The sequence below is a fragment of the Lepeophtheirus salmonis genome, chromosome 2 (genome assembly GCF_016086655.4).
Source record: "Lepeophtheirus salmonis chromosome 2, UVic_Lsal_1.4, whole genome shotgun sequence".
NCBI classification, from domain to species: domain Eukaryota; kingdom Metazoa; phylum Arthropoda; class Copepoda; order Siphonostomatoida; family Caligidae; genus Lepeophtheirus; species Lepeophtheirus salmonis.
The window spans coordinates 38,454,701-38,479,140 of record NC_052132.2 but is presented as its reverse complement, the minus strand read 5'-3'; the positions used below and the strand labels follow the sequence as shown (position 1 = coordinate 38,479,140).

The 24,440-nt window shown below is 31.5% G+C and overlaps 1 protein-coding gene across 1 annotated transcript; it reads right to left on the bottom strand.

Annotated features, from left to right (window-relative positions):
* Positions 1–3,349: 3,349 nt before the first annotated feature.
* SamDC (S-adenosylmethionine decarboxylase) lies at positions 3,350–15,669 on the bottom strand. The gene is made up of 7 exons (XM_040707633.2): positions 15,229–15,669; positions 11,100–11,450; positions 10,582–10,747; positions 9,133–9,225; positions 9,046–9,066; positions 8,823–8,978; positions 3,350–5,621 (listed from the first exon to the last, which is right to left on the bottom strand). Exons 1-7 carry the CDS (start codon positions 15,399–15,401, stop codon positions 5,484–5,486), a joined length of 1,098 nt encoding a protein of 365 aa, XP_040563567.1. The 5' UTR covers positions 15,402–15,669; the 3' UTR covers positions 3,350–5,483.
* Between the last annotated feature and the right edge of the window lie 8,771 nt (positions 15,670–24,440).

The following is a 24,440-nucleotide window of genomic DNA, read 5'->3' as shown; positions in this document are numbered from 1 at the left end:
GGAAAATTAACAATAAAAAAGGCTAATATGAGGGTCGTTTGAAATGTCCGTGCAAATTACGAGAGATGGCACTAATGGTGCATGTTGAGGTTATATTTAGTTAAGAGCATATCCTGGAAGAACGCATGCCAATTTTGAGCCAGATCTGTATATTTACTTCTGTTTGGTATTTGTTTGAATCGAGGAAGTGGAGCAATTTCAAAAAAATGGACAAAAAAGAATTTTGTGAGTTGATAAAACATTAGTTTATGAAAAGCAAAACGGCTCAGGAGACTAAAAAATAAGCTTGATAAACATTGTGGGGTCTCTCTACCTTCGGTTAGATCAGTTTATAAGTGGTGTCAAAAAATTTTGGAGTGAAAAAATGGGCAGAAGTAATGTTTTGGACACCCTGTTGAGGTCACTACTCCAGAAATCATTGATAAATCCCTGATATGGTATTGAATGACAGAATAGTGAAGGTGCGTGAGATTGCTAGTGCTGTAGGCATCTTAACCATATTTCCCTAAATTTTGCGACCACAACTGATGAGGTGTGAGCTGGTGCATTGTCGTCATGGAAAATGACTTTTTTGTGGTACAATCGTGGGCGTTTTTCTTTTATCTCAGTTTTCTAACGGTCACATAACGATGCATCGTTTATTATTTTACCATTTTCCAGATAGTCGATGAATATATTATTCCTTGTGAATTCAAAAGACAGTTGCCATAATCTTTCAGCCGATTTCTCCCTTCAAACGAATCCCACACAGAAAAAAGTAAACCAATAGGGCTTAAAGTTGGTGTGTATTCTTCCAAGAGATGCTACTAACTAAACATAACATCGATATGCGTCAGTAGTGCCATCTCTTAGACTTTGCACGGACTTTTCAAATGACTCACGCATATCAAATAAAAATTATTATAAAATTTGAAATATATATTTTAAACAAAGGTTTTTTCTCCGTAGCTATTCCAACTGCTTTCTAAATTTTAACTTCATGGTACATATGGACATACACACATACATTCTACCATAAAAGTACCAGGAACTTTTATAAATATAACACACAAATTTCACATTTTTTCAATAAAATTTATTTTTTCTTCAAAGTAATCTCTTTTGGATCCATTGTACGAAGTGACTTGCTCACTGACCTTTTTTTTTTGTAGAAAATTCAGCTCTTTTGGAACAAAACCGTGCCGCAATCTGTCTCATGCCAAAGTTTTCAATCATAATGGTACGAACTGACTTGTGAGATACGTTAAGCCCCTTAAGCTAATTTGACGACTTATCTAAACCATCTCCTTCACTGTGTACAGAAAGTACACAGTCTTCGACGATCTCACAGGATTATATATATATATATATCTTTTTGGGGGAGGGGGGTCCTTATTTATAGAATTATTTAGAAAAAAAATCCCAAAATTAATTATTTTTAACAAAATTTGAAAAATTAAATTTTTGGAAAAAAATTTCAAAAATCTACAGCTATTCACAGAACAATAATTTTTTTGCAAAAGAAAAATTCAAAATTGAAATTGTAAATCAACATTTTCGCACAAAAATTCAAATATTAAATTTTTTGGAAAAAAAAATTCAAAAATTAACAGCTATTCACAAAAAATCATTTTTTTAAATTTAAATTATAAATAAAAAAATTTCAAAAATCCACAACAAGTGAGAGAAAATTAAATTTTTAGTAAAAAGCATAAATTCCTTAATTTGAGGGGAGGGGTACAGCCCCTTCAGCCCACCCCTGGGGATACCCCTGTTATTGTACAAGGTATTGCACAACAATTGGAACAAAACTTTACCCTCATCTTAATCCTGTATGGATCAGTGATAATAAAAGAGGTTAGGTTATTAATAAAATAAATTTCCATTTGTTTTTACTTTTAGTCAGTTGTTGAGATGGAGAAACATGATCATTCATCAAGTTGTGTTTTGTTAATTTTAAATTTAAAAAATTCTTTGAATGTGAATAACTCCATAATTAATTTTGTTTGAGCCCCATTATTCAAGAATTTCAAATGACTACAGTGGGTCCAGTTCGGGATTAACCGATCTGCACCAACTTTAGAAAGGGTAAAATTTTTCTTTATGAAGCAAAATTGTTACGATCGTTTTTACTTCATAAATTCATATAAATGCAAATATTAACATTTAATAGTTCCAATAGGACAAAATGTTAGTAATACCAACGGTTTCAAATGGTACTCTGCGCCCCAAAAAATTTGGCATTCTGAAATTGTTTTATTAAACGTTTATTGGTTGAAAAATTGGAACTCTTAGAAAATGGCAATAATAATGCAAACCTTTATTAATTATATTCCAAAAGATCTACTATTGCGAAAACCATAATTTAGCTGTAAAACCAATAAAAGATAAATATTTTCTTTATAAAATGGTAAAATGGTTACTCTGTGGGAGAATTGAGGTAGCGATTGAGGTCCATGGAGGTCCTATTTAAAATTAATATGCTATTAAATAAAACCCAAAAAATTGTCAAAATACATTTGTTCAAGATCTGGATGAGGTAAACGGTTGTTTAAAATTGTGCTGCAAGGATCTGGAGAGTCAAGAAGTAAGTGAAAGAGCCTGGAGGTGATTATGAATCAACAAAATAGCGTGTTGATGACAAAATGAGGTGATACTGCCGGAGGGATCAAGATTTAATTGCAAATTTGAAAAAAAAATCATTGATGAGGGCCATTGCCAGATATCTCATCTCTTCTGAAAAGTCGATCAGGTATTGTGTGGCAGATGATTTGCAATATTAATCATACAATATGTGATATTTGAGATGGTTGTCGTTTCTTTTTTGTTTGTTTTTTTGACTTTGTTGTAGACCCCTAAGGACTTTTTTGTTTGGGATGCATTTGAGGGACACACCAAGACATTTTTCTGCAACAGAAAATCTTATCTGATATCCACGATCCGGGAGGATTTCCGTAATCAGCCAAATGAGACTGTCATCCAGACTTTCTCCCATTTCCAAAGTCGATTTGAGACTGTTATTGCCGCCAAAGGTAATTAATTATATTGAATAATAATATTATTTTTTATTCATCTGTTATTTTGCAAAAATTTTAGTAAAATCGGATGCTTAGTGTAGGAGAAAATCTATTAAAAAATAATCAAGTTTGTTTTTAAACAGAGGACGCACTCTGTATAATAAAGAATATTTGACAGACGTCAACAAAAAAAATATAGACCCCAAGCTTTTTTCTAGTATTTAATTTACCTTGTAACAATCCAGGTTACGAGTGGATCATTGTGACCTATCTATCAATAAAAAGTATAACAATAACATCCTCCAACGCATCCTAATGAGAATTTTGTATAAATAAGTATGTACAAAAACGGATCTTGTCATATTTAAATTTTTATTATTTGAGCACCAAACGTAGAAATATTATTTACGATTATAATTTAAATCTATTTTATATATATATATATATATTATAGTCACAACACGGTGTGTATTTTTTTTTTTTTTTTTTTTTTTTTAAAGAATATTAAAATTATAAGGAGCAAGAGTTGTTCTGAAATAAAATATATAGTTCATGCTTCGAAAACATAATTATTGTTTTGTCTCATTAAGTAGCTACTTGGTTTTTTGAAATTTTCGAATAAAAATTAATTTAAAGATAATTGTTTGTCTTGTTTTTGATTATAAAAATATAGGTAGACATAAATATTGTTAAAATGAGTTGGAAGAGATAAAAATAATATTTTGAAATGGGGAACAATAAACAATATTATATGGTATAAAAAATAAAATTTTGTTTGCTTATTTTATTTTGTAGTTATCCAAAAAAAAAAAAAAAATGCCAAAAACGTCATAATACGTAAGTATGTAACTCAGGGAAAAAATAAATTTATGAAAAGCAATCAAATTGGAATGTTATAAGATTGAATTAAACAAAAAAACTTTTAATTGCAAAGGGTGTAAGAAATTCAAAAATCATTTTTTATTAAATGCACATTATTATTTTTTTAGTTGTTATTTCTCAGGATTGTAGTATCGGCCTTACAGAGTATGGAACACTTAAAATCCGTCCCGTCCATAAAAAATTATTTCATTTTATAACACTGTCTAAAAGGGATCATATTCATTAATATTATAAATAGAGAAGTTAAAATGAGCGCATCCGGCGTGTCCAAATTAAGTCCTCCTCTTATACGAATAGTAACTTTTATAAGCAAATAGTAGAGTATAAGAAGATTTATCATTACACGGCGGAGGCGCACATATTCCCTTCTCTGTATCATAATAGGAAAGTGTATCAGTTTACCAATTAGTAAAACACCAAAACTTTTCAATCCTCAACATTAGCGTTCAGCTAGCTAATGTATATGGAGCTTTTGAAAGATAGTTTAACCATATCACTTGCAAGATTTTAAATGCAATCCAAAAAAAAAAAAAATACTGCCTATAAACTAGGGTACAAATGCTGAGCAAAAAACTAATAGCTAAATACTAGCGTTTACATGCTGAGCAAAAGGCTACTAAGTAATTGCTAGCGTTCTAAAGCTGCGACAAAAAATACTGGCTATATGCTTGCGTTCAAATGCTGTGCCCAGAACTTATAGCTCATGGTAGCTCATGGTCAACATTGCGTTGTTTTCTACATTAATCTTGACTGGGATCTTTAATGTGCAAATATAGTTTGTCATTATTTTTAACTCAGGCTTAGTTAAAGTACTTATGTTTCTTTGAAAAATGGGTGAAAATTGATTGATGAATAATGATGAATCCGTCATATAGAAAATATTGTATAATGGGACGGTTAAGGAGTCCGATTTGGACGCATCCTTATGATTAAATGACGGGACCAGAAGGGAACTTTTCGGACCGCTACATCCTCCCCTACTATTTTTAATGTATGCATGACAGGATATTATAAAATGGCCGTAGCTTGGAATTAATGTTACAAAATTATGAAGTAATAATTATCTTTTAATGTATATGAAAATTCGTCTTTTTATGATCATCTTCGTCTTTTTGAAAAAATACGGATTTTCCTTGATTTTTTTGCACTATAAAGATGATGAGAGTCCTTGGGATACTTTTACAATAAATACTGAGATTTCCTTGACTTGAGTTAGAGATGAATGGATATTATAATAGGAAGATAACGAATGTAGTATGTGTGTGTTGTTCTTTCGTTTAAGGAACCTCAGGAAATTTTAGTCTTCCAGAAGGAAGACTGTAAGAGTGTGTACACCGTATCCATGAGTCGAAGGCAAAATAAAAAGACGTTGAAATTCAAAAGCATTAAATATATTCGAAGCAGGAGATTGAATGCCTCATTTCCGTTAGTGAATGAAGAAGATGATGTATTATTACTAAAATTATAAAGAGAAGTTAATGGAAGTATTGAAGTAGAAGAAGGGACTCTTTTTGTTATTATAGAAAGTGGAGAGGAAGGAAGAAGAGAAGAAGAAGAAGAAGGCTTGGGCTCGTTCCCAGGGCTTGACCCGGGTAGCAAAATTTCTCAGCTAGGGAATCGAACAAAGTGGCTGTAGGTCAAATCGTAGTTTTGAAAATTGCTGTATTGAAAACCATTGCGAACCCACTCTCCCATATTTGTGGCTTTAAAGAGTTCCTTGTGCGAATCAACGGATTTGGATTTCTAAAGGATACAAAAGTGATTGTTAAATTTATAATAGATAGAGGCGCGTGAACTACAGGGCAATGGTCATTGGACCTCAACTTTTGTGGATTTTTTATTGTTATCCTAGTAAAAATGTCAAAATTTTATCGACAAAATTAGTCTCTTTCAAAATAATTTCAATATAAAGTTTTACAAAAAAGTTTCTTAAATTTTTATAAATATATTATTTGTCAAATTCGTGCATATATCAAAAAAATCCACTTTTTTTATGTTGATTTTATTGGTCAGATGGAGGTGCACGGATTAAGTATAATTAAACATTATAGTATCAGATTAATTCCATCTGACCTAGTAATTGTGAATGAAGTCCATTACTCTAAGTATATTTCCTTCTCTAAGAATAACCGAGACACGAAACTACACACATATTGAGTTCAAGAAAATAATTTCTTCATTAAGCTTCGCCATAAACATTATACATTATATCGAAAAAGCCCCATAAAAGAAAAATCCGAGTCACAGCCATGCTCTGCTCCTAAAAAAGTTCTACGGGCGCCCATGATGATGTGACCTAGGGGCCTAGTTTTTTTTTAAAATAAAATTAATAATCCAATTTCACAACTAAATTTTAACAAAATTTGAAAAATTTATATCCATTCACAAATAATTAAACTTTTTTGGAGAAAGATTTCAAAATTTGATAGAGTTTTTAATAGAAAATTTAATGTAAAAAAAAAAATTCAAAAATTAAATTTGAAATATTAAAATTTTTCAAAAAAAAGTTATAAAAATTACACCTATATACAAAAAATTCAATTTAAAATATTAAAATTTTCCAAAAACAAATCTAAAAAGCACAGCTATTTATAAAAAATTAAATTCTATAAAAAAAAATTTAAAAGTATGCTTCAAATATGATTTAAAACTTTAATATGAAATTTTTACCGGAAAATTTGGAAAATTATATTAAATTTCAAATATTTAATTTTCTTGTAAAAAGCAAGAACTATTAAGAACTAACCAGCCCACCCCTTATGGACGCCTCTATATAATTTGTAAATATATTTTCGTATTAGATAATACAAGGATTACTCTATAAATGGTGAAAAAAATATTTTTGATTAACTTAATACTGTTTTTTCTATTTTTCTAAATGAAGCAAAGATTAATAGAAATCAGAACTGCGGAGACGATGCCTTTTTTGTTGGATTCGGAGTCAGGAGTCGACAAATTTGTACCGAATCTGGCTCCAAAAATTATTATCATTTATGTAAATTAAACTGAGTCTATATTAGTACAATTTACTTAGAGCATAGCGAGTATCCGTGCTAGTTCATTAATTAGACATGTGAATAGTCAATTTCATCAGAAAATGTAACATTGTAATGAGAGGTTGGTGGTATTGTCGTTTCTCGGGTACGAGTAAATAAATTATTATCCAAAACTTATGAATATATTAGCAATAGATAAATTTTGATCCATTTCATTCCTTGTTATTCTAGTTAAATATCTTATATTCCAAAAAAAATTCTTTTTATATATCACAATTATTTACTATATATAACTAATAACTACGTATGGGTAGAAATTAAATCTATATTTATATATGTACAAGGTTAGACCATAATGTAATAGGGCTTGCTTGAATTTTCAATTTGATTTATCGTACGAACTGCTGGGCAAGATTTTGATAAAACACGCAACACATCATATTCTATGACGCCACTATTAAAAAGCGTGGTGGAAGTCAAAAACCAGTCGTACATGGGTTATGGTATAACCTTCTATTTCTATTAACCTTGATTTATACTTATGAATAAAAGTTTGTCTATCTTTATGTGTTTTTGTATCTATGTATATTTGAATGTATGCTATCAATAAGTCATTTTTGAGTGTAGATACTTGATCTAAAAAATAACGATACAATTGAATGTGCACGCTATATTAAAAAAGAAGAAAGAACGTTTAGGTCAACTCATACATCCAACTCTATACTCTAAAGTATGAGATGAGGACTCATTTTTAAAAACAACGTCTGTAGCTAAAGCTGAAGTCTAAAGTACTCTCTTGCTCCTCACGTCATATTTTAAATTAATTTACGAGCTGTTGTTATGATTCTTTCCTTCTTGAAAAGAGAACATCCAAGTATTGTGTAACTGCTTGTGAGTGTGCAGATGAAAAACAAAGGATTTCTTGGTGAATTATTTTCTATATAGTTAAAGCAAAGCTTATCTGTTCGTCGGTGCAAAACAATTATGGGCCATGCCGTGTACTACCGCTACTTTTAAAAAAGAAACGTCAGAAGCGTCCATAGGGGGTGGGCGTAAGTGGCAAACGCTACCCCAAAAAAATTAAGGAATTCTTGCTCTTTACTTGGATTATTCTAAATTTAATATAATTTTTCAATTTTTTTTTCAAAAAATTTAACTCTTTCTGAACAGCTATTGTTTTTTGATTTGTTTTTCGAAATCAAAAATATAATTCCTTGAAAAAAGCTATGAATTTTTGAATTTTTTTTCCAAAAAATGTAATATCTAAATTTTTTTTTCCAAAAAAAAATACTTTTTGAGAACATCTTTGGTTTTTTGAAAAAAAATTCGAAACAATTTAATTTTTTGTGAACAGTTGTGGTTTTTTCATTTATTTTTTTTTCAAAAAAATATTATTTTTGAGAAGAACTATGGATTTTTGAAATTTTTTTCCAAAAAATTTAATATTTTAAATATAATTTTTGAAATTAAAAAAAATAATAATTTTTCAAATTTTGTCCCAAAAAATTGATTTTTTGGATTTTTTTTAAATTTAGGCCCCTCTCCCCCTCAAAAAAAAAAATATATATACAATTCTGTGGATCCCCTTGCAAATCACAGAAAAAAATGAAGTAATTTACTTCTTAATCTGTCTCATATATACATAGTTTTAGCTTAATAACTCTGGGAAATGCTTCATACTACCACTAATTACAAATAATTATGAAAGAGGAGAGATAATTTAATCAAAAGAGGCCTGTAATGAATGTTTTAAGGGGATCTTAGATTTTTATTTATTAGCTATTATTCTGATAACAGAAAATAAATCAACCTACAAAAATATTTCAAGTCTTAAGACATTCATTACACAATTATTCAATTCTCCATTTCATTTCATAACTTTGCTACTCTAAAAAATGGTGTATATAGTATTCCAGTTGGATAATATTATAAACATTTAAAATCTTACTCGATTAGAAAAAACAGTGACCAAAAATTTCCCTGGACGAAAAGTGCTTAAAACACGCTGTAATATATCCAAATAGGAGGAAGACGGAATATTACTCTCGAAGCTCACATATGAAAACTCCGGTTCTGGAGTAATATGAATTGTACAATATTCACCCTAATGGATGAAAAAATAAGGTAAATACACATGTTCTTATCTATTCCCTTCTTAAGACATTTATTACCAATCCAAAGTCATTTGAATCCTACAAAAAAAGGTAAATGTATTATGTAAATACCAACTTAAGAATCAAATTTTAATAGAGCCTTACATTTCGAAGAATACCATTCATTGAGTATCCACAAGGTTTAAAAAGAAAGTCATCAATTTCCATATTGGGAAGAATCTTATCGATCCCGGATTTCTATAATGTGACAAAAGGAAATATGTTAATTATCAATAGAGTACTTTCAGGTGACGTTAGCATTGTTGATGTTGGCCTTTTTGAGGGCCTAAACCACCAAGTCTTACTACAATGAAAATCCTTATTTTTTATTAATATGAAGGAGAATAGTGAATTTCCGAGGGGTCCATTGAAATCTGAGCATTTATTAATTCAATAATTAATGAAGGTTGATTCATGTTTCGATATATTAAAGCATAAACAATTAGTCACAAAACAAAACAAATTTGAGCTCTTTAGCTAACGTACAAGTCGAGAAAAGGACACTTGAAAGTGATCCACGAATTTTCATTCGTGTACTCCAAGTAGTTGGGAAAAATTTAATTTTTTGTGAATAGCTGTGTATTTTTTAAATTTTTTTCCCAAAAATTTTCTTATATGCTGCGGACGCCCCTGAAGTAGATATTAATGTTGACACTCAGTCCAACACCAAAATTTTCTGTCGTTTCGGTCTTTGGATCAATATTTCAGACTGTAGACCGACCATTAATCGTTTTCTAATCGTGAAACGATTGCTTTGATCCCAATCTATGTACAAATTTTCTACCTATGCTGATTGGGCACACTATATAAGTTGACCCACACGTCATACTTTCTCTTTCTATCTCGAAATCGGAGACAGGGTCAGCGGAAAGTTGAAATTAAATTATTGCAACCTTTAAATACTTTGGAAATAACATTGCGAAGCTAAGAACATATTATTCTCATTGGAGTAGGAGAAAAAGGACTTTGACTTTTTCGAGATATTCCGACAATTAGCACTTTGGAGGATCGTGAAAGTAGATGGAAGGTCTCATTATGTGGAGAAAGTTATGAGTTTCTCTTTTATGGAGTTTACAGAGGAAGGGGAAGAGAAGAGAAAAGAGGGACTTAAAGTCGATCCATAGACTGAGAAAAAAGGCATGAGGAGCCAAACAGATCAACCCCTAGTCCAGCAAAGTTATTTCAATTTTATAATTGAATTTCAACTTTTAATTTTCACTCTCTCCAAATTTGAGATAGAAAGAAAAAGTGCGGGAAAACTTATACAGTGTACCCTACTGATGTATGAGTTGTACATATATGATTTATGCAACACATTTAACTCAACATTGGGCCGATGTTTCCATTTTTGAAACACAACTGACGTCATCCACAATTAATGTATATAATCAGACTTGACCGAATTTTGAATGAGACTCATCTGGACCGTACTTTATTTAAGGAATGGATTACTTTGGTTCACTAAAAATCATGACGATCGTCGACCCTCATGATTTTTAGACCGAAACCCAACAATAATAGAAATGGACTTGTATTAGGCTAAAGGCAACTTACAATGGTAGCGTCACGACCATCCTTTGAATTACTTTCATAGAAAATATCCATAACTTCAGGATCCAATTCTGTCATGATGATTTCAATGGTTTGATCCGGCTCTTCGTCCAATCTCCCAGACACATAGCGATCTAATGGATTAAGAGCATATAGATACCAACAATCTCTGCAAACCAAGAAAAGTAAGGGATTTTGAATTCCATGTCTTGACAATCAAGTCTCTTAAGATTTTTTTTTCCACATAGTTCTTTGATTGTTTGTTTGTATGTTTAAACAAATAGGCACGTGTAATGCCTATGTTTGTTCTAACTTTTGTTTTGTAAGAAAAAGCAAATGGAATTCAAGTGGTTGGTGCTTGTAAAGAAAGTTATAAAAAAGATAAATTGTCATTGCATGAAACTGACAATTTATATCTACGTGTGTGTGTGTGCGTGTGCGAGTACTACCCAAGGGATTCTGAGAGGGAGGGAGGGGGAAAGTGAGTAGTTGTACGAGACATTGGAAAAAATTTCATTTACTTGTTCATAGATCCCATACAGTAAGCGGATCCATCCGGAAAGATCTTATCCAAGAGTGCGGCCTCCTGATCAAAACTCTTATGGGGTTTGTATTGAAGCTCGGGTTTCTTAAAATTCTTTCTCGAGTAGAAAATTTCCTCAAATTCATCGAAACCCGTGTACTTCTTTACAAGACGATACAATTCATCAAGACACTGGAGTGGCGTGGTGGTTCCACAGGTCTTGAGAATGAAGCGTCGTTGAGAAACAAACAAGGAGCTCTCACTCAGAACATAGGCGTCCAATATAGCATTGGAAGACGAACTCACGATGCTGCATTGAACGTTCTCCAATAAAAGCTCCAAACACTCTCTGAAAAATAAAAAATAAACATCATCTATCATGTAAACACACGTGCAAAATTATATGTACGAATAGCATGAGGCCACTGAACTTGGAAATGAACACACACATGGCACCAATAATTTAAAAATAAATATATCATTAATTATTTCTACGAAAAATTAATCAATTATTTACAATTTTACAAAAAAAAAAAAAAAAAATCATCTCATTTGATTGACAATACATTGAGTAATGTTTTGTATGCATATATGTATGTCCCCAGTCTTTGAAAACATACACATTCCGCTATGATTTTAGTACTCATCCCTGTACAATGAGATATTTTTTTAATGTCTACTACTTTTGACAAATCATTTCCTGTATTTTTTTTCAGAAAAGTTAAATCAACAATATAATGTTTAGACAAAATATGAACGTAGTATCCATAAATAAAGTCATGATTTAAATTGATAGAAGTAAACACTATTTATGGTACAACCTTTGTAATTGTAGGTTCATTCTGATAGTGAACATTCCACATTGGCTGAAAAGTCCTGGACTTAATAAAGACAAAGTTTTTGGGTTTTTTTCGATCAAAATATGCTTTTTTTAATAAATATTATTATTTATTCACTTTTTGAAGCGTAACCCCCCCCCCCCGCTAACATTTTTCAAGTCATTCCTTAGCTTGAACAGAATTTTTTCCCCCATCAAGAAACAGTGCCAAATTAAAACGGGAAATTGTTTTTGATCCATTGTTTTAGAAATGACAAAAATAGCGTATCACTTAGGACAATAACTCACAAACTAAAGAACAAATTGTCATGAAAGTTTGACAGCTGTCTTTTGAAGGTTGGCACTAAATGAAAATGAGGTGAATTTAAAAAAAAATAGCGTAATCTATGTGTGAAGCCTTGGACTTTTTAGTCCAACTTGTAAAGAAATGATCATTTACAGTTTTATATCGAAGGATCAAGTCAGATACGTATAAAATAGAGAGTGGAGCAACTCTCTCCAAGAAAAGGTTTTACTCTCCTACATCATAATATCGAAAATCAAGAAGAACCTAATCAGAAACCCTATTGTCCCTACATATTTGCAAATAAAGTTTTTATATCTTCGAATACTTTCATAGTCGAAAAAAAACATTGTGATGAGAGGGATACTCCACACTATGGGGAGAATTGTGAATCCTGATTAACCTCTAATTCATTAGTCAACACGTTCTAAAAATGCATTTTGTTATATAATCCAGGACTTTGAGATCATTATGTAGCGATCAAAATTGATGTCTGTATAATTAGGAGCAAATTCCAAAATTTGTGATTTTTCAAATTATATACATTATTTTTATAAATTTATTATAAATATGTATTTTGATATATATGAATTTAAATGCTTATATATATAGGCGTAGGAGATTTGGGGCAGGAGGGAGGTGAGGTCAATTGCCACCCCATTTTAAACAAAGCAAGCGATATTCGAGCATATAATTGTTGAAAAAGCCTAAAACGAAGTTACTACAGTCAAATAATTATTTTTTTTTTTAAATACGACCAAAGTTATGTCTTTATTTTAACAAAAAAATCTATAAAAAAGAAAGGTCAATAAATAATTGGGTTCTATTCAGGGTCATTAGAAATTGTTTTTATTCAAAAAAAGTTGTCACAAAAAACAACAACATTGAATTAATCAGCTTAGTCCCAAATATATGTATACTGATTTATGTATTAATATTTTGAAAAATTGAAGTTGTACCCTTAAAAAATTATCATCTTCTATATATGTGTCTTTATCAACAAGTTTAATAAATATATCACAAGTAGCCGCAATGAATTCAATTATTACACGCAATAACCCCAAAGTTTTAAGAAAGAGTTCAAATGATTTTCCACGTATTATGGTTGCTCTTTTAGGATAAAATTGCCATATCTGCTCAAATTTGGAAAATTGAATTATCAGGGCTACCTTTATGCTCAACTTATCCTAAGTAGTGATGGAAATCGTGTGTTTTTGGGCATGTTAAAAAAAACCCAAATCAAATTGGTAAGCTTGATCATTTGAATAAAGTTTTGGAGTAGATCAGCTACAATCAGCTGTGACAAAGGAGGAAGGGGGAAACGGAAATAAACAAAGTCATTGTCAAAAATTACTTCTATGTCGATCTCCCATTCTACTCTAAGTCCAACACAGACTACACATTATTACTCCACAACAAATCTTCAAGGTGACTCTTCCGTCTTTAATGATCACAAACGAATGCTTGTTTTATCAGTTTTTGAATATAATTGAATCTATTTAGAAAAGGGAGTTCACTACTCAGGAATTAAATAAGTATCACAAATGCTAAGGAAATGAAAATTCATTCTTCAGACTACCAATTCAAAAAAACATAGGGCAGTTAAAAAATTCACAGGACTGACATCCCTTCCTATTGTTGTGTCCTTTATCAATGTAATAATGTTCCTATAGTGTGAATCTTATATTTACTGGTTATAACATAAATTTTGCCTCTCTTGAAGAATTTTGAGATGTCTGAATAGGGCATTTTTACACTAAAGCAGCGAATTGTAAATAAATATTTTCCTTAAATGACAATAAAAAAACGACAATTTTTAATTTACAAATAATAAAAAAATAAATTAAATAATATTATCATTCGAGGGGGTGTATTATTTTTCTACAAGATGGCGCCACCCTTAATCATTTAGTAAACAAACTCCTATAAAATGGAAGTTACCATATAGACTTCTTAATTTGTAACTTTTTAAATTGTTCATCATGAGCTTATAGCAACACGGGCATAGAAACTTATAAATAAATCAAACCGTACAAGGTCTAGCTTTTTTTTGTGTCATCAAAAAAGCAAATTAAATATAGTTTGTCTTATTTTATCAACAAAAAAGAGGATCAAGATTTTACATTTTTGAACACGTGTACGCGACATTACAGACTGAAGAGAGTGACTAAATATTTTCATTCATCAAAAAAAAATTATTTTGTCAAATACATGATTATTTTAGAGAACATGACTTAAATAATAATTAGTAAATAATCTCATTAATTCAAAAAATGGCCACCTTTTCCACTCAGTTATATTTATTTTAAATCTTATATGAGGATATGTAAATTGCATGAACCATGCATTCCTTCTCTGCTTTATTTTTTTTTGGGGGGTGGCCTTGTTGGCCATTTTTTGGAGGGAAAAAGAGTGTAGAAAATATGGACATGTTTGTAAAAATTACTATATATTTTTTACAATATACACTATGTATATTGTAAAAAGTTTATATTGCGAGAAAATAATAGAAAAGGCCCAGCTAGATATACATATTTGTGGACGAGGAGGAAGGTGAAAGTAACTTTCCTCTAATAATAGTCACTGCATGGAAAGAGTAGGGGATTTCTTTCAATGTACTTGATACAAGGTTTATGATCATATTTGGACTTTTAGTAGTTTGTAAAAAACCACACATAAACAAGACAGAAATCCAGAGTGCATCTTGATTAAGTTTTATGCATTACCAGGGGTATGTTTAAGGAATAGTATCCTCCTGGTAAAAGTGCATATTCAGCATGAACAGGCCTACTATCTACATGCATATAGGAAAAGAAAATCACTCTCATATTTTTATTATTTTTGTTGTGAAAGGGCATGACGCAATATTGTATAGAGTAATGTTTTTGATTATTTTTTAATCATTCATATCTATTCTCTGTATATATAATACAAACAAAGGTATTATTCATAATTAATCCTTCTTTTAAGAGGTAGAGATGGGACTATTGATCTATCTATTTATACCTTGGGATTTTCCTCAAATCACACTCATTGACGTTTGTTTTCGAAGTTGTGAACCAAACCTCGAGTAATTTTTCCACTCCTTCAAAGAAATTCTCGTCACTTGACACTTGATTATATTCCGTAGCCAATGATGATTTCGATATATTATTTTCCTCAAATTTTGTAGGACACATTTTGATGATGTTTATATATATTTTTATTTATTTTTTTCAAAAATAAAGGGATTGATGCGTCCGAAGAATGACGGTGATTGAAGAAAAACACCCAAATAAGTGAAGGGAGAAGTTCACAGAGATGGGAAGGAGAGATTGCTTGCTTTGTCACTAAACTTTAATAATCATTTTTCTTGCTTTTTTATTTGGAAAATAATAAAAACAGGCAGGTCTTTCTAGGCCTGCAAGTTAGAGATATGCACGGAAAAAAGGAAGGGGGGAAAAAATCATAGAAAACATTTTCTTCTCCTCTTCTTTTCAAGCGTTGTTACACTTTTTTCTTCTCTCTAGCTCTCAAGTCATAACCAAAAAATAAATAGCGAAATACAAGTTATGTTTGGAGAGAGAAGAAAAAGAGAAAAAGACGAGAGGCACAAATTGATGATAGCAAATAAGATTTGAAGTTACTTAAGTTCATGCAATATCATCCCAGGAGCGAACGCAGGGATATATATATAAATTTTTTTTTTTTTGAGGGGGTTGGCTTGGTTTTTTGGGATTTTTTTTTAATGCAAAAATTAAAACTACTCTCAAAAAAAAAAAAAAATGGCTACAGCCCGCCAGCGCACCTCCTGAGGACACCACTGCATCTCACTACAATGTTGTATTCGTTTCGAATTCCTTGTTAAGACTTATTGTACAATGTATACCTGTTGATAGTTGGAAAGTCTGTATAGATGAAAGGGAAAGTGTATATTTTGAAGTAAAATGCCAATTTATTACATTTTTGAAGGATATGCACATCGTAGCCCCCGTATAAGATATACCGGGTCGTGCAATTTTTTAATACTAAAATGATTGAATTAAGCAATGATGTATAATTTTGTATACAACTTGGAATATCTAAAAGAGTTGTATTAATATTATTTATAATAAGGATCATTAACATTGAATATGACCATCATAGACAGTAATAGCGGCTTCCAGGCTGTCGCAGAGTTTGCTACAGATGCTTTTAATGTAGACTCATTGATGGAGTCCTTTAAAACATCATTATTTTGGTGAACGATTCGGCAGGCCTGGGACTCTAATTATTTATGCCCTACCTATGGCCTGCTGGCCGTATTACAGCCTACTTAATGTTTAATTGCGGCCCACCACTCATTCTCATATCAAGTGTTTTTGTTTTTTTTTAATTATCGCTCTGGGAATTTTTTTATTCTTTTTTTTTTTTAGCAGAGCAAAAATAAAAAAAAAACCCCCCTCTCCCAATATAATCCTGGGGACGCTGTTGAACAGGGTTTCTAGATGGACCTTTTTGAAACAGTTTGGTCTAGAAAAATTAGATAAGGTTTAATTTATATATTTGGCTTGAATTGGAAATAAATATGTATTTAATAGTTTTGTTTTATGAGGATATTTTTCATGTGACACATATTTCAAGGGGCAGTGCAGCCCATTATATTAAAGGTTGAACATCTCTGATCTCGAGGTTTCCAATCTAAATATTAGGGAGACCAAGAGTTCACCAAAAAACTAGAACTGAACTAATGGTACACTTTTTAACCGTCTCTACTATCATGAGTTGTATTATTTGTTTTTTTTTGCTCGTAGAGACACAATCAGCCTCTTTAATCGATATATGGCCATTATTTATGTCAATGGTCCTATCCGTCATGAAGAAATCCGGCTGCTCTTTAAAGGATTTGACTACAGCTTCAGTTGTCAATTTTATAAGAAAGAGTATTTCTGGCGGCATCTCCAAGATTATCACCTTTATCTAGATGATATTTGGCATGATAAACAGCTGCCTTTGATCCATTCTTGAAGTAACAACTGATTTTGAAGATATTCCGATTACAAGGAGGAACGTAATCTTTTGCCTTTACTGTTCTTGTGACATGATAATCAACTTTAATGTTTTGAATTAAAGCTAAACAAAAAGAAAATACTACGAGCTCTTTGGTGAATGGAAAAAGAATCACATTGTTGGATTATACGCCGAGTTTTTAAGTTTTAAAAAATGCCAAAAAACTTTGAAACGACCCGGTATCTACCTAGGTATATAGTTACTCTTAATACATCATCTTTGGGATGTATTTTTATAAGTTCAATAAATATCCAGTTTTTAATAGGAAATTTCTTTCGCCAGGATGAAAAAATTTTACTCAAAAATAAATTAAAAATTTTTCTTCCAAAATATACAATATTTTACATTTTTGTGAATAGCTATGGATTTTTGTATTTAAAAAAAAAAAAATCCAAAACCCAGCCTCTTCCATCCCAAATTAATATAGAATCCTGCAGAACCCCCTAAATATCCACATATATTGGGACTATTTTGGTTTAAAAAATAAGATTGGCCATATACTTACTTTTTCAGCACTGAAAGTGGGTTTTTAAAGAAATTATTTGGAAGAAATTAACTGTAGCCCAACAAACTACTTTGGATGCTCAAACGATCAGAAACGGACCTCTAAATCGAATAAAATAAATATCAAAGGACAGCCCAAAATTTTATTGTAAGTGCTGATTAAATATAAATTCCTCAATCTGGAGTGTCATAATCAAACGTAGACAAAGAAGGACAACCGATCATAACATAAAATTTGTATGAAATAAGAGAAGAAGTCAAAAAATAATTATTGTGAACAAAATATTCAACATCGCTGAGGATATCAAACTTCAATGGAAGTACTCTAACGAGTACTTTTAATATTCCTTATGTATGTTTTGGATATTGTTGACTTGATAGCTATGTATTAATTAATTTTCCAGATGGCATCAAGATTAATTATGTGTGATGATGTGCATTACACATGAATAGGCTGTCGGAAACAGCTTACATACAGGGTGATGACTCAAAAATTAGAAAATTTTAAAAGCCGTTTTCATTTATACATATTTTTATTTTGTGCCTATTTTATGACAAATTTTTGAAGCAAAAGTTGGTAATTTAACAACTTTCTACAATTTTTATTAAATATGTCCCCCTCCATTCTGAATGATGGCTTAAATACAGGGACAAACAGAAGCACAGCTGGCCTTTATGAAGTCCGAGGACAAGTTGTTCCACTCATCCGTGATCAAAGCCTACAGAGCATTGACATTCGGGTGAGAAGTCTTGTTCGTTTTGCCTCCGAGACGCTCCAAACACTGAAGTACAGAAGGGTTTACCTTGGGTGAGGACGAAAGCCTGAAGTCTGCCAACCACAAGACAGCCGAATTCTCCCTGCAGAAAGGCTGCACCTTCTTGGACGTATGTGCCGGGACGCCGTCTTGGGTAAACACATAGTTGTCCCTGGGTAATTACTCTTCATCTATGGTAAGACATGGTATCTGAGAGCCTTGTAGTAGTCGTCCGTGTTGACTTTCTCGTTGACCTTGACAAAGTAGGAAGGGGTCTTGCTGCCGTCGGACGCCACAGCACCGAGGACCATGACCTGAGCTGCATATTTTCCCCTGAAGGTTCCCTCAACTTTAGCTCTTGATTCTGCCCAGAAGGGATCATCTTTTCTGTTCAAAACAGCGTCCACTCTTCTTGTCGGAGATCGACTTGTGCGTGGTGGAGATCGCGTACCTTCTGTCGTTTTCCTTGTTGCTCGGTCATTTTTGATCGCACAGTAACAAAACAAACAACAAATTTTAGCTTTTTGTCAGTTCTTTCAAATGGTCCTAAGTACAAAATTGTTAGAGTATTAGAATTGAGGCTAGACGGGCTCGAAGTGGATTCTCACTTTTGAGTACTCATCCTGTAGTATAATAGAATGAATTCTGGTACATTTAGCCTATAATTATCTTTTAAAAGAAGCCGTAATTATCATTTGAAGTAACTCACGACCTAAAGAACGTATTCCAATCCCTTATATACATGGAATACTTGAATTGTTACAAAAATACGATAGTGAAGTAATTTGTCCAAAGAAACGCATTATTTGCACACTCTGATCAGCTACTTTTTGATATATTAAGAAGGAGAATCGGACAACAGAAAGATGTATCGAAGGGACTGATGATAGCTAAGTATGTTCTGTTCTTGCTTTCATAAGGATGTACCTTCTTTAAAGGACCTAAAAAAGTGATGATTCCATAATTAAAATGAGAGGCACTAAATCATGATTCCATGATGTACTGGTCAAATGTACTTAAGATTAAGCCTCTTTATTTTGCATCTCTATCTGACCAAAACATATTACTAACATAATAAAGAACCAATTTGTGGTACCTAAGCGGACGAATCACACTTAAGCCATCGAAAGGGCAATCAAAGTAATGGTTGAAGCATGCACTGAAAAATGATGCCACACTTTCGCACAATGCGGGATTTCAATATCATTATAGATTAAAGTACACATGGAATACAAATATATTTTGAAATATAGTTTTTCAATGATGGGTTTGGAGTTTGGCTGGACTATTATCAAGAAAATATTTATCGTCACTAATTTATGTATAATTTGATTCATAAGCATTATTTATATTTTATGAAGCAATTTTGTCTAAAATTAATATTCGAAAAAATACCACTTGTCATTCTACTTACTAGGCGTGTATAAAAGGGAAAGTCTTTCTAGAAAAAAAATTGTATTAACAAAATAGACATTGAACAAGGTACATATATGATGAACAAAAATTATTGTTATGACATAAGTATACGTAAAAAAGTATTCACTTTGTTGTAGGGAAGATGAATCTCGAATTGCCTGAAATTCAATTGACATTTATTTTATAGTAATAAAACAAAACCTGGAGAGTGCATCTTGTAAATAAAAAAGATTAAACTTCTTCACTACTTCCTAACGGGCTATGTGGCATCATAACCCATGGGCTACAGTGTATGATTATTCTCCCTCTATAATTATAGAACAGACAGTCTAGCTTCAGGCTCACTACACCAAATGCCAATTTCAACCGTCGGCCTTTACTACCGATGGTTAGATACATGATTTAGGAGGTTTGAAGTAATTTTATGCTCAAGTTGTAGCCTAGAGTTTTATTAGCTAGTACAAATTAGAAAAATACATTATTTTTGAACGTTAATTTCACTGATTGTATATAACTGCATATGAGACATTAATGAATTGTGAAATATTTTATGTGTTCAAAGATGACAGAATAGTTGTGTATATTTTACTTGCTCAGCTTTACAACACTCAGTTAAAAATATTGCATGTGTGGCACTTAACTATAGCCGCCTAGACGATTAATTTTTTCCATGCGGATTTTCAGCACTGGGAGATACCAATATGCCTTATAAAAGAATTTTAATAATCTGTTTAATTATTTTTGTCATCGTTTAAACATAGATATTTATACACACAAACATGATTGAGGATAAACTCAAATTGTTATAGTGTTTTATATATTTTCCCTAGAAACAGAGATTCACATAAATCACAATCCTCAAACTTGTTGACATTTTCAGTGTTATTTTTTTATTCGTGTATGTGCTGGGTGTTCAAAGAGTCTTGGAATGTTAATAAAATAAAAATATAAGATATTTTGTAAGAACTTTTTGAAAACATCCAGTTCGAACTTTTTGGCACGATAGTTTTAGAAGTGAGGTCAGCTGCTAAGGTATAATACTCTTAAGTGGGAAATTGAAGCCAAAAGAAAGGAGGTTGATGACCTTTAAAGCAAATCCAAGATTTAAAATGACTGAGCTGTCCAAGAAAAAAGTCATTTGTTAAGTCCACAGTGTCAAGGGTCGTAGAAATTGCTAGTGGTAAGTCCCGAAGGGTTCAAAAACAAAATATAACATAGTCACTTAAAAAAAAAACCCCGATCCTTGCCAGCCTGAGTCATCCTGAATTATCTGAAACATAAGTGAAAGAGTGTCATGTTCTTTGGTTATAAAAACCTTCACTCTTGATCCTGTTGTTAAAAGGCAAAATAATAGGTCTAAAACCCTAGATTTTATCCCTGAAAAACGGGATCCCGAAAGATAAGCCCGAGATTTTAGTTTCTAATGAGTTACTTCATAGTATGCCTATATTTACCTATACGGGGGGGGATGTCGCATAAGTATTTAATTTGATACTTAGACTTAAAAACTTTAGGCTAACTTATGAAACAAACATGCGATTAAAAAGGATACTAAATGAATATGCTTATGTTCCAATTATTTAAATTTTACAGCTTTAAAATGACTGGATTATTAATCAAGTAAATCCCGATCAATATATAATTTTAAAGTTATTTTACAGGTAGTAAAAAAATTTTCCGTGCAAAGTTGATTTTTCTTATTCTAAAAACTGCGATTCGTGGGAACACTTGTATTTGAAAATGGCCAATTTTGATTCAAAAAGCCATTATTTTTTTCAAATTAGAATGACGTGTACCATGCTAAATATGGCTTATGAGGTCTTAAACTTTGCAAAAGCCCGTTTTTTATTGTTTTCAGCAGAAAATTTCTGAAGGCAGAGCGGGGACATGCAGGATTAACTTGTAAACAAGACAGTTTAATACACACATGAAATTATTCTTGTGTTTTAAACAGTATTTCGAATATATCATTTATGCAAAAAAGATCATTATATTTACATACATATGTATATAATTTTATTTTGTGTGATCATATTTTTGATAAACTTGTTTTGCCTACTACTAATAAGGCAGAAGTCAATGGCGTTGTTTGTTTTGCTATTTAATTAACATAAGATATATTCTGACTTTAATCAATATTTGAGTGATATTAAATATTTACAAATATTAAGTTGAATAACCGAATCGAATAGAAAGATATATTTAGAGTCATACATGTTATTACTCGACGATTAAAACGTCTCAGTATAGCTGTGCTGAAATCATTGGGTTGTTAAGGACACCTTAGCCTCGCTGGTTACACCCAGGTGCAGACAGTTAGAGAATAATCTTCAATGGATCAAAGTTGCCGATTATATTATTGATATTTTCCCCCAAAAATCCAGAACATTTTTTATTTATACAGGGTGGTCAAACCATTCAAATCTAATTCCTACAAATCCAATAACTAATTAAGGTTGAGTGATTAAAATTAATTCATATTTTTATATATTAAAGCGTAAACAATTAGTCAAAAAAACTTGAGCTCTCTAGTTTACGTACAAGTTTAAAAATGACATTTGAACGTGATCAACGAATTTACATTCTCACACTCCACGCAGTAGGGCGTCTCCAAGACCACCGTCTAACCTGTCAGCAAGTCCAAAAATGCGTTTATTTATGATATGCAATATGTCACTCATGGGTAGAGATTGATATTTCGTAGAGCACGAGGAGAAGGCGGGAGCGAGTCATATTACTACTAATTATGATGCTTCATAATATCAACTGCATTTTATATTACCTTTTTTAAGAGAAAATGTATAACAACAATCGAAATGAGAACCTTCAATATTGAAAACAGCATTAGTGTTGTTGGAAAATTTAAAAAAATTATATATTTAAATATGCATTTCAAAAAAATTACCCCAAATTATCTCATTTCCTATACAACCGGCACTTTTTACTAATAAGTAGGTAAGTATTTTTGTAGAACGCGAAGAGAAGGCATGAGCGAGAATTATGGTACTACTGAATTCAGACCCTTGTTAACATAAGCTGTCTGTTATATAATTCGGGGGGTTGAATTATTTTTATGAATTCTTCTTTCTGATTTATATTTTAACACCACGACGGTCCAATGAAGAAGGAAAGAAAAAGAAAAAAGAGACAACCTTTTTTTCTTTTCTAATCTATAAACTGTGTTTTTTTCTTGGCAAAAAAATCCCATCCCTGATTGTAAAAAGCTCAAAATTGAATTACTGTGAACTGGTCCCAGACTGCCTAATAATGATGGACTTCAAACTACTAAGTCCATCTACTTTGATACTACTTTTTTTCTAAGGTAAGAAGTTCTCGGCTTGTCACAGAGATGGTATTGCAATCGGGAAACATAATGTTTCCTCCTGTGTACAAGGATCATACCCTTTTATGACTAGTTTCAACTGGTTTGCTTGTGTATTTTGTTTACACGAACTGTTTCAGTAAGCATCAAATGTTTTAGAAGGGCTCTGCTCCTTCCATGTCAACTGTTGAATAGTGGGCAGTTGAATTTAAACGTGGTCATTATCTGCCAGAAAAGTCATGGGGAGCGTGTTTTGGGATGCGAAAAGGATACTGTTAATTTATGATCTTGAATAATCAGGAACAATTACACGCGAATATTACTCCAACCTTATTCGCTAGATGGATCCCAAAATTCGCGAGAAGAAGCCTCGTTTAAAGAAGAATAAAGTCATCTTTCACCCGGACAAAGCACCTGCAAACAAAAGTGTGCTGACAATGAAACAACTCTGATATTTGGTGTATGATATTCTTAGTCATAATCCTGATTTGGCAACCTCAGACTTCGATCTTTTCAAGAAATGTTTCCAAAATATACAACTGTCTTGATGGAGAAAACTTGTACTATTATTTTTCAAATATAGAGAATAATAAGTTATGTTATGTTATACTGCAGTTATAACGTAGAAAAAAATAATGCTGATATAGTAAGATATATGCCTTGTTCTATGATTATCATAGCTTTTCTTCCATACATATAAATTCTATTAATCTTATTTTATCATGTATACCTAAATCTCTTGTATAAATGTACAATCCTTCATATAAAGAAGCTTATATATTTTAATTCGGATTCCTAATTAATGTTTTTCTCAATACTTGAGAAATGAAGTTGTTTTTTTCTTTAAAAAATAATTAATTTTTATAAATAGGGAGAAACAGAGGAAATAAAATGGAAGGAAAGACAGACAGAGAGAGAAAGAGAGAAATGAGGAACTCAAAGTGCATCAAATTTCATATTCCTAAGTTTAAAGGAATCCTCGAAGCGGATCTTCTACTTATCCAATCCAATTCTCAGGGGTGTTTGCAGGGGAGGCTGGAGGGGCTGTATCCCCCCCCCAATTTGAGGAATTTTTTATTCTTAAATTAATATTTGATTAAATTTTTCAAATTTTTTTCGAAACAAATTATTTGTCTGTCAATAGCTGTAGATTTTTGAAATTTTTCCCTAAAATATTTAATTTTTGAAGTTTT